Raw genomic sequence first — 13673 nt, 5'->3', positions numbered from 1 at the left:
ATCGAGGTACACTGCATCTACTGGCTCCCTTTCGTCCAGCAGGCGGGTCAATTCGTTCAGAGTCGACAAGAGGTTAGTGGTGCAGGATCTCCCGGCAATAAAGCCATGTTGACAGTCTGATAGGAGATTATTAGCAGTCAAATGATCTATCAATCGATCCCTCACAACAGCTTCCATTACCTTGCAAACGACACTTGTCATACTGACAGGGCGATAGTTGCCCGGGCAGCTTTTGTCACCTTTTTTGAACAATGGTGTCACTTGAGCTTCTTTCCTACAACTATAGTCGAATAAGTGACTATAACAAAAACTCAATCATTGTGTAGCCGAACGCCAGTTGCACAGTTTATTTCATAACGCCGAATATTTTTATCTTTCTTTTTATAACATCATCGGTAATTAAACTGCATTTTTTTGTGCGTGTGTAGGAAACTACGATTTTTCTTCTGTAGCGAGATCTCCCAAATGTTGTTGCACGTTCAGTGACACGTTGAGACCCAAAAATCAGTATAAAATCTTTTTCTAAAATAGTGCGCTAACTTTTTAAATACAAAAGAAAATTTATTTTCCCCGATAGTTTATTTAAATTCAAGAAACTAGGCTACCTAATTAATAAAAAACTAATTAAACGATTTTCTTTGGCATGTTGACACTGTGACATCTGTGTGACGTCATCAATCTTTGCGGCAGTTACAAGTTGTTCTCAGCTGAGTCGTGGTTGCGACGCTGAGAGTTGACCGCTATCATGAGTGAAAGTATTGTTGAACAAATCACGAAAACTGTCGTGGAAAATGTCACGGAAACTGCCCAGAATATTACTACCAAAGAGCCTGCTACACCAGAAGGGGTCGCCCTAGCATATGGGAGTTTAGTAGTCATGGCTTTAGTGCCGATATTTTTCGGTTCATTTAGAAGTATTACTTATCAAGCAGCACAAAAGGTGAGTATGCTTAAAAACACCAGTACCTAATATAGTATTTTGTTGTTGGTCAATGACCCGTATGATAAGCAAGAGTGGTGAGCACAACTTTTCGAAAAATCACACGGGTACCCTCAATCTTGACCTGCTAATAATGCAGGTCAATAATCTCTTGATTTCCTATAATGATATAATAATAATATAACAATAATAATCTCTTGATTTCCTTTCACCTAGCTCTCATCTTACACCTAAAACAAACTTTCACACCCTCCTTGCTGTTTATAAATTATAGTTTCCCTTTCTTCCTCCTTTCTACTCACAAATGAATAGGTATGTGATGCGTGGCTGATGGCCGGTGCCGGTGGCCGCTGCAAAGGCCTGACTCTGAAATGTCATTCTTCCATTCAGTCACCACGCCCCAAATCCAAATCCATGCTTATGTTATTGGCTATCTCATCTGTGCTGTAGCAGTACTGCAAGTGCAAGATTGGAAAAGCCCTACATTAACAGTAGTTTCCTCCAATAGGAGCTATATACCGGCACTCTATAGGGTAAATGCGGTATATTCCGACACTTTAAGGACGCATCGAGAAATGAAAAACTATAAAAAAAACGTATGCGTTACGTAAGTTCTGTTGCCTTCACATGACTCTCAAAACACTTCACTACGCGTCAGCAACGATAAAACGTCACAAAATGTTGCCATATTTATTAAAAAGCCTTTAGAATGGAAACCTACCAAATCCCTATATTCCGTCACTTTGTGTGGCAACATCCGACACGTGGTGAGTCATATTGCGTCAGCGCTTCAAATTTAACTGATACGTATTGCCGACATCCACGTGTTCGAATTCCGTTTGCTGTGTGAGCTGTATTGGGATATAACACGGCTTTGAATTAGAACACTAACGAATATTGAAAACTACTTAATTACGTTTTAATTAACAGCTATTAGGCTTTTAATTAAGCAAATTTCAATTTTTGTACAAAGCTTTGAACGATCTGTGTGTGTCCAATTCAAGTTGTGTCGGAATTAATTTTCATGTGTCGAAATCCAACATCTCAACTTAATCATCTATTAATCTATTTACAACTTGAAATCAGCGAATACAAGTATACTTAAAGGATTCCTAATATTTTCACAGAGGAATTTAAAAGTCTCAAACCATAATATTCTTCCTATAAAAACAGTTATTCACTATTTGGTAGAGCCATGTCAACTGTCAAATTTGACACATTTTTCGATGATCTCACCACGTGGCATGCATTGTCTCTCTTTGGATCTCAATATTTTCCCGCTAGATGGCCAAGACCTAGTGTTTTTGCAGTATTTCGACACGCAAATGTATGACGTCACCATTTTAACCATCAATGAACGCATGGAACTAAAACAAAGCTTAATATAAAGGAAAAACTAGAGAAGTGACGGAATTACCTACGATGTCGCCGCGACATCGTAGGTAATTCCGTCATGTCGGAATATACCGCGTTTACCCTACCTACTTCAATTTGAAATATTAGACAAAGTCTCCCTTATTTTGGGGCTGCAGGTAGAAAAAAAGATCATTTCATAGTGATTTTGAAAAATTGCAGGTAAAAATAGGCCATTGACATTGTTGCCAGGTTTCTAATGGGCTAGACAAACTTGTCTGCTTTTTGATTATTATTTGAAATGTAACTATGTGTTAAAGTATTATGAAATAATTTATCTATAACATTAATTAAAGTAAAGAGATCTTGTATATTAATTAAAGGGATCTTTTACTTGTACAATAGTGAAGCAAACATAATTGACTTAGCTAAGTGTACAAATACAATTATGCAAAGTTGCAAACTGTGATGTGTGAATCATAAGCCAGGGTAAGGGTGCTGGCTGTCTAGGTACAGATGCATAGAGTGGGCGCATATTTAATGATCAATTGATCATATCTTTTTTTGCCATCTGTATGGTAAAATTTTAACATTGATTTTGATAAATAACAAATTTTGAACATGCATACTAACACTTAGCAGCAAGGTCCTTGAGGAAAGTATCTATTCTCCAAGTCATGACCCACAATCAGGAAAATGTATGTAAGTTCTTAAGAAATTTTTCGTGCAAAAGAAGCTCTCTGGAGCCAGTAGGCTGCAAAGGCCATGTGAAGGCAACATAAATCTGATCAATTACTGCAGATATTGCACAGACTCCTTTTGCAAGAGAACAATTTTGAGACATCTTAATTCCCTTATTATCAATTCCATACACTACAGTATTGTTCTGACCATATAGTCACGTTCTATCAATAGCAAACATTAAATCTGTAAGGTGGCCTTGTTCCCTGATATTGCTCTTGAGTTATATTGAACTATATTAGCAACTGACAACATTTAAATTAGTTCTGAGAATGATGCCATGGTGCTTGAACATTTTTGAAATCTGTTTGAAGTTTATTTCAATCTTGGAAAATAAAGGTATTATTTTTTTAATATTATTTTTCAAAGTTGTATGGATGAATGATGATGATGAAAGGTCTGAAATTTTAAGATTTTGGCTGGTAATATTAAGCTAAAGCCTCTGTATCAAAGATCAATTAACCATGACCATGGATAATTCTTTCTATGTCCAATGAGCAATTTCATTTCTGTAATTATTATATTCTTGTGATAAGGTACCATTGAGTTCAGTCTATTGCCATACTAATGTGTCATTGATGGATCATTAAATGCATAATGATGTAGGCATGTGGCCAAGATTCATTGCAATTTAAGTGGTAGTGTAGTGCTTAACAAATGTTCATATATTACCCAGGCTACCTAAATAGACATAGATCTACACAATCTTGAATGATGTGCAAGATATTAGCTATTTTTGTGCAAACATTTGAAAATCAGACAAGCATTTTTATCTTGTAGAGGATATTTAAATATTACTGAATATATTTAACATGAAAATAATTACTGTATGTCATTGATGACATTTTTTTTTCAGGCTGCTGGAGAAAAATTGGACACCGTCACTAGCAAAGATGCAGCAATGTTCCCCATCATTGCCTCCTGCGCACTATTTGGCTTATACCTAATATTCATGGTGAGTTTTTTCCTACTTGAATAATTCCATTGTTAATTCTCTTTGCCAGTTTAGATACTATAATTCTAATTCTTTTATAATTTTGTTACTTTCAACTTATGTTTTCTGCCTTGGTTAGTTTAGTTTGTTGTCCAAATTAGTAACAAAATTTAATGGTCTTATATGTCACAAAGAATACAATTTTATAGTGAAAAACTGCCATCTTTTTTTGTTATATGATAACCACACTTATCATTAAATTTAACATCTATGACATTCATAATTTTTCAGTAAGTCTTAAGTACTAAGTTAATAAGCTAATATTGGAATTGCATAGGTATGTTTTACTTATACATGGAATCAACCATTAGGACACAACTCTGGTCATACATCTGCACCCATTGTGTGAGAGCTGCAATCTTGCCTTGTATTTTCATGCACTCTAGAATTTTGTTGTGTACACTTTGAAGTGTATTTGAAACCTCATGGACATGATTCTTTGTGAAGCTGAGAACACATGACCTCTAATTTCTACCTGTTTGCCACCCCAAAATGTTGAGCAGTGTCTGGGGGTGTCCCAATGCTCCCTTTATTAGTTGCCAATGCATTGAGATGGTAGCCTAACAGTTCATAAACAAAATTTTAAATCTTGGTCATTATTTTCTTCAGTGATATATTCCCTGCATAAATCATTATTAGGCTATTCAACCTTTTAACCTTCTTCTGCCTGACATGAGTAACCGGAGCAATACCGGTATTGCCACATATCTACTTTCTAAAAAAGATGAGTTGCAAGTGAGCACAAATGACTTGCACTGATGGTTGGCACCATGTACAACAACTTTAAAATGTTCTCTGTTGCATACAAACGTCCTTACGTTGCTGCACTCAATTGTTTACATATAATTTAAGCTGAAATTTATGTTCCCGGAGAGTGACATACAGCAGTAGAGGGTTAAATGGTCTCCTCTCATGGCTAGTGCCATTATAATATAGTATAAAATGAGAGTTTATGTAACACCAGTCTTCACATATTTACTTCTCACTTGATAATCCTTCCAAAATAGTCCAACTTGGTCAACTCTGATTCCCATAAAATGATGAAATTTTAATTTTCAATTTATAGTCTCTATTTTAAATGGATGTTATGACTTGGACATTTTTATGACCACCATAACATTAGTTTTTAATATCATGTTCGGAAATGTATGAACAGATGTGTAATAATATACGTTTAAAAACTACTTTTTAAAGACAACACTTCCAAAGAATCCAGTATCTCCAATCTTACAGATGTACAAGGAATTTCTCATCTAATTTTCGAAAATTAAAAACATTACCTTTTCAATTTTTTTAATATATATACATTTTTTTAATATATAAATTTTTTTTCAAAATTATTTATTCTGTTAATTGATTCGTGCATTGCCTCTGACTTCACACAAGTGTGCAAAATTTCAGATCAATTAGACAGGTAAAAGTGTGTCAAATATCAGTTATAAGATTTGTAGCTGGAAAAATTATTTTTTAAATTTTTTACTATTGAAAAAAAAAATTAATTTCCAAAATCATTTATTTTGACATTTGATTCATGCATTGTCTCCAACTTTACACAAGTGGGCAAAATTTCAGATCGATAGGATAAGTAGAAGTGTATTAAATTTCGATTACAAGATTTGTAGCAGACAGACAGACAGACAAGAAGTGAAGTTAAAGAGAAGTGTTGTAAAAGAGTTATTGAGCACTGCCAACAGCATGCCAAAAGCCACTTGCCCAATTGTTTGATTTCATCTATGCAAACTCACCTAAATTGGTCTAGTGTGTTGCATTGGTGCTTCAATAATGCCTTGTGTCTGTTCCAGATATTCTCAAAGGAGTACATCAACTTGTTGCTGAGCTCCTACTTCTTCTTCCTCGGCATCTACGCCATGACTCAGGTGTTCAGGTCAGATTATTATTATTTATTCAAGTATTATTATTATTATTAGATTAGCCGTTATGTGATATTTGAATTACCATGCATTCTAGACAAAATTTAATGAAATATGATTCTTGAATGTTACAATAAGATGTAATTCTCTTGAAATCCACAATTTATTTAACTGTGCAGATTTTTCAACATACCGGTATTTCATTTGTGATTGATTGCCAAAGCTTTTTTCTCACATTAGTGAGGCTCAAGTAGTGAGGTTCAATAAACCTCACTATCAGTGAGGTTTATTTATAAAAAAATGAAATACCATAAATAAAATGCATTGCTCCTTTTCATGTGCATTTAATTTCATCATGAATTTTCTAATATATTCACAAGCTCAATCTTGCTTGCATGATCCCTTTGTCATGTACTTCATTCACCATTGTCAGCTGCACCAGTTCTTCTATATTAACGACTGTTTTATTTATGTATTTGCAGTCCATTTGTGACCAGTGTTTTATTTATGTACATGCAGTCCATTTGTGACCAGTATAATTAACATCTCCCTTGTTTCATCAGTTCTTCAATTTTAACGACTTTTATTTATGTACATGCAGTCCATTTGTGACCAGTAATTAACTTCTCTGTCGCTTTAGCAGTTCTTCAATATTAATGACTGTTTTATTTATGTACGTGCAGTCCATTTGTGACCAGTAGCATGTCACATACAGTCCCTTTGTGACCAGTGTTTTATTTATGTACATGCAGTCCATTTGTGACCAGTAATTAACTAACGACTTTTATTTATGTACGTGCAGTCCATTTGTGACGAGCTTGGTACCCTCCATCGTACCCTTCCACACGTACACCCTCGTCATGACGTGCACTTCCCCTCCCTCTAAGAAGCAAGACAAGACAGAGGGGCAGGAGAAGCTGTTGAACCTTGCGTTCTCGACCCACGACTGCGTATGCGTGGCTCTATGTTCCCTCATTGGGCTGTGGTACATCATCAAGAAGGTGCGTGACACAGCGTTCTTTTCTAAGGGTAACTCTTGTTACCTTGAATTAGACTACAACTGTTACTGGTACATCATCAAAAAGGTGCGTGCCACAGTGTTGTTATCTAAGGATAACTCTTGTTATCTCACAATTTGGTACCGGGCTATAAATTAAACTATTTGATTCAAATGGCGTTGATGACAACTAATCTATTCACTAGTGCATCTTCTTTCAACTGACGGTAACTCTCATACTTGACCTTTTGGCACCATAAATGGCGTTGATGACAAAAGATAAACATTGTAAATTGTGAGTCTTTATATTGACTTAAGTTGAATACCCTGATTGTAATGTGTGATCTGCATGCAGCTGTAGGTGTATGCTACAATTAAGTTATCCTACCTTCCATGGATGTATATTTCGAATATTATAACAATTATTACGCCACATTTATTATAATTTACAGCACTGGGTGGCCAACAACCTGCTCGGTCTGGCGTTTGCAGTGAACGGTATCGAGCTGCTCTCCCTGAACAGCGTGACGACAGGCGCGCTGCTGTTGGCTGGGCTCTTCGTCTACGACATCTTCTGGGTGTTCGGCACCAACGTCATGGTCACCGTCGCCAGGAGCTTCGAGGCCCCAATTAAGTGTCAGTTTTGGGCCCAGCCAACCTCAGTGGCGAGCGTTTTGGGCCTCACAAATGCCAGTGGCGTGCGTTTTGGGCCCAGCCAACCTCAGTGGCGAGCGTTTTGGGCCTCACAAATGCCAGTGGCGTGCGTATTGGGCCCAGCCAACCTCAGTGGCGAGCGTTTTGAACCCCAGCGACCCCAGTGGCGCGAATTTAAGGCCCCAGCAACCTCAGTAGCGTGCGTTTTAGATACCACCAGTCCTAGCTTTTGCTGCCTCGTCAGACGTGTTAATTATAATTATTGGCCACAAGATTTTCTTGTCTGCAGATATTGATCGTTGTGTGCTGGCCGTCTCTGTTCTCGTAATCCTAACCTCATTCCTTGTGTCAATACAAATTAAGATCTGAACTCTGCCCCTGCATTAATTTCATGTCATTGCTAGACCTGCATCTGCCTCACACCCACTATAATAACATATTATTTCCTCCACACACGAAATTATTGCTGGCTTAAAAAGTTAAAACGAGGCCTAACCTTTTTTTTCTTAGGAATAATGCGATTCCCTAGCCTTGCCTAAGAACTGAACCTGGATATTAGTATCCCGTTTGTGCTTTTAGTTTAATTATAACGCTACTTACGGATAATTGTGCTTATTCAGTGTATTATATAATTATGTAGTTGCTTTAATAGTTTTCACTTTCATAATTAAATTGTGTGCAGTTTGTAGTGAATTTTCGATTCCTGGAATCGTAACAAACGTCGATTGATAAACGATGGAACGACTGCCACTTGTAACGAAATGAAATTTTTTAGGCATAATTCAAACTTCAGTTTCTAGTGAAGGACGAGAGTGCTTATCTTGTTCTATGGAGCATAATTTCATGTATATGAAACATGATTAATAAATGACATGTACACCAGTCAGTAACACCCGTTACCCCGCAGTTGTGTTCCCCGACCAGCAGCGCCAGTAACCCCCGTTACCCGCAGTGGTGTTCCCCGACCAGTAACCCCCGTTACCCGCAGTGGTGTTCCCCGACCAGTAACGCCAGTAACCCCCGTACCCGGCAGTGGTGTTCCCCCACCAGTAACCCCCGTTACCCCGCAGTGGTGTTCCCCGACCAGTAACGCCAGTAACCCCCGTTACCCGCAGTGGTGTTCCCCGACCAGTAACCCCCATTACCCCGCAGTGGTGTTCCCCCAAGACCTGCTGGAGAAGGGCTTCTCTGCTTCGAACTTCGCGATGCTCGGCCTCGGCGACATCGTCATCCCCGGCATCTTCATCGCCCTCCTCCTCAGATTTGATAAGAGGTGATGATGGTGTGATGATGGGGTTATGGTGTGGTGATGGCGGGGTGATGATGGGGTGATGGTGTGGTGATGACGGGGTGATGGTGGTGTGATGACGGGGTGATGGTTGTGTGATGACGGGATGATGGTGGTGTGATGACGGGGTGATGGTGTGGTGATGGTGTGGTGATGACGGGGTGATGATGGGGTGATGGTGTGGTGATGACGGGGTGATGGTGGTGTGATGACGGGGTGATGACGGGGTTATGGTGGTGTGATGACGGGGTGATGGTGGTGTGATGACGGGGTGATGACGGGGTGATGGTTGTGTGATGACGGGGTGATGGTTGGGGTGATGGTGTGGTGATGATGAGGTGATGGTGTAATGATGAGGTGATGGTGTAATAGTGTGGTGATGACGGGGTGATGGTGGTGTGATGATGACGGGGTGATGGTGGGGTAATGATGGGGTTATGGTGTGGTGATGGCGGGGTGACTATAGTGGTGTGGTGGTGATTACGGAATCATTGTAATATGGTGACGATGACTGGGTGATTGTAAAGTAGTGTGGTGATGACGGGGTGATGGTGGTGTAATCGTGGGGCGATGATGGGGTGATGCAGTAAACGATTTGCGGATACTTTAGATGATGTGCCGATGCAGTAGATGATGTACATATAAAATAGATAATGTGCTGATACTGTAGATTATGTGCAATTGATATGTTGTTTCTTCATAAAATCATTCCACGGCATGTGATACTAGCTGGCCTTTGCTTAAAATAATTGAAAGCCCTGGCATTATTGGCACGTATTTGTTTTAGATGTACGTGACAAGTAACAACCAGGAACAGTAAAGGTACAAGGCTCACAATCTTGCTCCTCTTAATTTTGTGCTCAATTTTCTGATTATTATTTTATTTTTATTCTGTGCTTAGTTAATTTGGTGCTTCCTTTAGTATCTAAGCGCTAGAGCGCCTACTACAAGTACAGGCACACGTATTTTACGGCTCGTTCATCACATATTATCATCAGTTCCAGGTCAAGATCTATTAATATAATATGTATGCATCGCGATTGTAATGTATCTCTATCAGTTCTTATTGTTTATAAACTGAATGTGAGTCATAATAATACTACATACATAATACGATATATACGATTTATTGCAGTCTGAAGCGAAGTAGCTACATGTACTTTCGTCACATATTATCATCGGTTACGGGTCGAGATCTATTAATACAAGATGTATGCATGTATGTAATGTATCTTTAATATTCCGTTTTGTTTACAACTCGATGTAATCCATAATAATGTATTGCAGTCTGATGCAAGGTAGCTATACGTACTTCAAGGCGACGATCAGTTACGGGCCGATAGCTAATAATATAATATGTATACACCGCGATTGTAATGTATCTTTATTAATTCTTATTGTTTATAATAAAATATATCGAATAATACGATGTATACGATTTATTGCAGTCTGAAGCGCGGTAGCTACACGTACTTCACGGCGACGTTCGGCGCGTACCTCGTCGGGCTGCTGGCCACGATCCTGGTGATGCACGTGTACAAGCACGCGCAGCCCGCCCTTCTCTACCTCGTGCCCGCGTGCCTGGGCGTGCCCACGGCCCTCGCTGCCCTCAAGGGTGACTTCAGCACCCTCGTCAGGTAAGGTGCCCTCGTCTATTAGCCTTCAATTTAATATTTCTAGCATTCCATTTAACAGTTTTTGTCAATAATTTAAAATCAAAGAATGTGCCATATAAATCCACAATATCCTCATAGAAAACATTCTGGAGACCAGCTGCATCATCAATTTAATCCTCTACCGCCGTATGTCACTCTCGCAGGAACATAACTTTCAACTTGAATTATACGTAAACTATTGAGTGTAGCAACCTGAGGACGTTTGTACGCAACAGAGAACATTTTAAAGTTGCCGTACGTGGCGGCAACCATCAGTGCAAGTCATTGTGCGCTCACTAGAACGTAACCTTTTGGGGAAGTAGGCGCGTGACAATATTGCTCCGGTTACTCATGTCAGGCGGCGAAGGGTTAAAGTCTCGAAGAATAAAAAAAAATATAACTCAGTACTCACTGCAGTGAGTGACAGAGAGCGCATTTTCTCGTCGACTAAAACTTGAGGTCACGGACGGACGGACAGACGGACATGGCGAGCGCAATAGTGTATTTTTTCCATAAATGAGAAAATGCGCTAAAAAGAGTGCTTTGCAGTCAGGGGGGCTGGAAATTTGCTGCTGCAAGAAACACTATCAAGAATAGTTACAAGTTCGTAACTGCGACAGCCAATTACTAACAGTTTTTCAATTTAAACCCACCAATTACTGATGAGAAGTCTGCCGCTACGTGTGCTTAGGCCGCCACGTGTACTTAGGCCGCTACGCGTACTTAGGCTGCCACGTGTACTCAGGCCGCTACGTGTACTTTGGCCGCTACGTGAGCTGTAATGGCGGCTATGGACTACTACTCATGGTCCGCTCATGAACCAATCATTATTCTGTATTAACTCCCCCACTCCCCCACAGGTACGAAGACTCCCCCACGGAGGTGGACGTGGCGCCTCCCCCCGCCGGGGAGGAGGAGGACGACGGGGACGACGTCCCGAGACGCGTCACCAGAGCCGAGGCCCGCAAGGAGAAATAATCTGTGATGTGTTGTGAACCTGTGTTGTGTACCGGTACCTGTACCAGTGTTGTGTACCGGTACCTGTACCAGTGTTGTGTACCGGTACCTGTACCAGTATTGTGTACCGGTACCTGTACCAGTATTTTGTACCGGTACCTGTACCAGTATTGTGTACCGGTACCTGTACCTGTATTGTGTACCGGTACCTGTATCGGTAATGTGTACCGGTACCTGTACCACTATTGTGTACCGGTACCTGTACCAGTATTGTGTACCGGTACCTGTACCAGTTTCAATACTAGTATTATGTCCTGGTATATTTATATGATGAATACTTTATCTCAATTAGATATTTGGCGTTCAATATTCTGTACTATGGAAGCAAATAATGTTCATAGTTTCTATCAAAATACTATACCTGGTTTCGAGTCGTCACGATACGAAGTATTAAATGTTGCGTACTTATTATTGTTTTTATGTAGTTATTCTCTGTTCTAGTAATGTAATTAAATTACCGTTGAACATCATATTTTGCTCATTCTTCAGGTCTTCCATTCATTATTGGTTGTTGTTTTGAATGAAATTCATTCATGATTTCTTAGAATTATGTTTAACACGGCGGTAGAAAATCAGTTAGACGGGAGCAAATGAATTGCAATAGAAAGAAATTTATTTGTAAAATGTATCTTTATATTAAATGTCGGCTCGTTTGTGCCTGATATGCCGCGCTATTTTTATTTCCCCTCCTCCACAAATATCTCATAGTGAAATTATAATAAATAACGAAATTAGTAATGCCAGGTTAACTACTCAAGAAATAAATAAATTTCTTTTGTTGTTCATTGTTCAATTGATGAAACATCTGGCTTGTGTTGACTGTTTCTATCATTGATAATTCCTCTTGTAAAACCTGACAGAATTAGCTAATATTTTTTTTCGTTGATGCTCAACTTTTGCTTCTTCGTTGCTGTTTAACTTTCCCCTCTTGGTTGCTGTTAAACTTTCCCTTCTTTCTCCCTTTCCATGTCATTGCAAAAATTCTATTCCAGTTAATTTATTATACTTCCTTCAGACCATTTATGGTTTCCCGATCATGTTACTGATTTGGCGCAAGAGCGTCGAGAAAACCTAGTATCATTTGTACCAGAATTAATTAAGGAGTGGGGTAGTTTGTTTTATCTTTATTTTTTAATGGTTTACTATTCTAATCTTTGAACATTTTCCGTATAAACGCCCGTCAATCAGAGGAGCTGTGGGGCCCTCAGTTATTGGAAGAAATAAATTTATTTTACTTTAGCTCGTATGTCTGGAGCCTGACTCTGTAAATTTATATAAATTGGTGATGAAGAAATGAACTATTATCCACAATATCGTTTCAAAGAATTAAAATGTCCTGAAATATTTGTTTAGGAAAAGAAATTAATTTTTCACTTTCGGCTATTTTTGACGCAATTTTCTGTTACGGAAAATAGTACAAATATAACCTCGCGAGCAGCGCCACTTTACCTGCGATTTACTTATTTATTTAAATAATAATTTATTTTATTAGTGGAAACAAAGTTTTGAAAACAAAAACTATGTGTTGGCTGCGCTTAGGACTTAAGTGACGTGATCGCACCGAACGTGTTAATGTATAACGTGGCATAACAAAGAGTTCAGTAACCGAGGGTTTCCCCTCGTAATAACCTCCCCTCATTACGCGCCAGCCCTCGGCACCTTTCCCCATCTTTCATTACAATAATTTCTGAATTACGCGAAAAAGCGAAAAATATTCGGCGTCTTTTGGCCGGCCAGGGCGAGGAGTTTTGCGTAAACAACGCGAAGTTTAATTATGCATTCATTAAATAATTTACATATTAGACGCGAGGCGGCGCCGAGAACAACGTTATTCTGTTCTTTAATAACGGCTCGAGGGAGGGGGAGTGTGGGGATGGTGATGGGGGAAATGATGTGTGATGGTGATGATGGAGACCAGGAGGGATGGTGATGAAGAAATGATGTGTGATGGTGATGAAGAAATGATGTGTGATGAAGGAGACCAGGATGGATGGTGATGAAGAAATGATGTGTGATGATGGAGACCAGGAGGGATGGTGATAAAATGATGTGTGATGATAGAGACCAGGAGGGATGGTGATAAAATGATGTGTGATGATAGAGACCAGGAGGGATGGTGATAAAATGATGTGTGATGAAAGAGACCAGGAGGGTGGTGATGGA

The 13673-nt window shown here is 39.2% G+C and overlaps 1 protein-coding gene across 1 annotated transcript; it reads left to right on the top strand.

The window, feature by feature from the left end:
• Positions 1 to 645: 645 nt before the first annotated feature.
• LOC108668131 (minor histocompatibility antigen H13) lies at positions 646 to 12177 on the top strand. The gene is made up of 8 exons (XM_018155286.2): positions 646 to 940; positions 3891 to 3989; positions 5831 to 5913; positions 6702 to 6900; positions 7349 to 7532; positions 8703 to 8823; positions 10287 to 10475; positions 11354 to 12177. The coding sequence occupies exons 1-8, from the start codon at positions 746 to 748 to the stop codon at positions 11469 to 11471; spliced, it is 1188 nt and encodes a 395-aa protein (XP_018010775.1). The 5' UTR covers positions 646 to 745; the 3' UTR covers positions 11472 to 12177.
• Positions 12178 to 13673: the final 1496 nt, after the last annotated feature.

Source organism: Hyalella azteca, unplaced genomic scaffold, assembly GCF_000764305.2.
Source record: "Hyalella azteca isolate HAZT.00-mixed unplaced genomic scaffold, Hazt_2.0.2 contig3834, whole genome shotgun sequence".
Taxonomy (NCBI): domain Eukaryota; kingdom Metazoa; phylum Arthropoda; class Malacostraca; order Amphipoda; family Hyalellidae; genus Hyalella; species Hyalella azteca.
The sequence above is the reverse complement of the archived record's forward strand: the minus strand, read 5'-3'. Positions and strand labels throughout refer to the sequence as shown.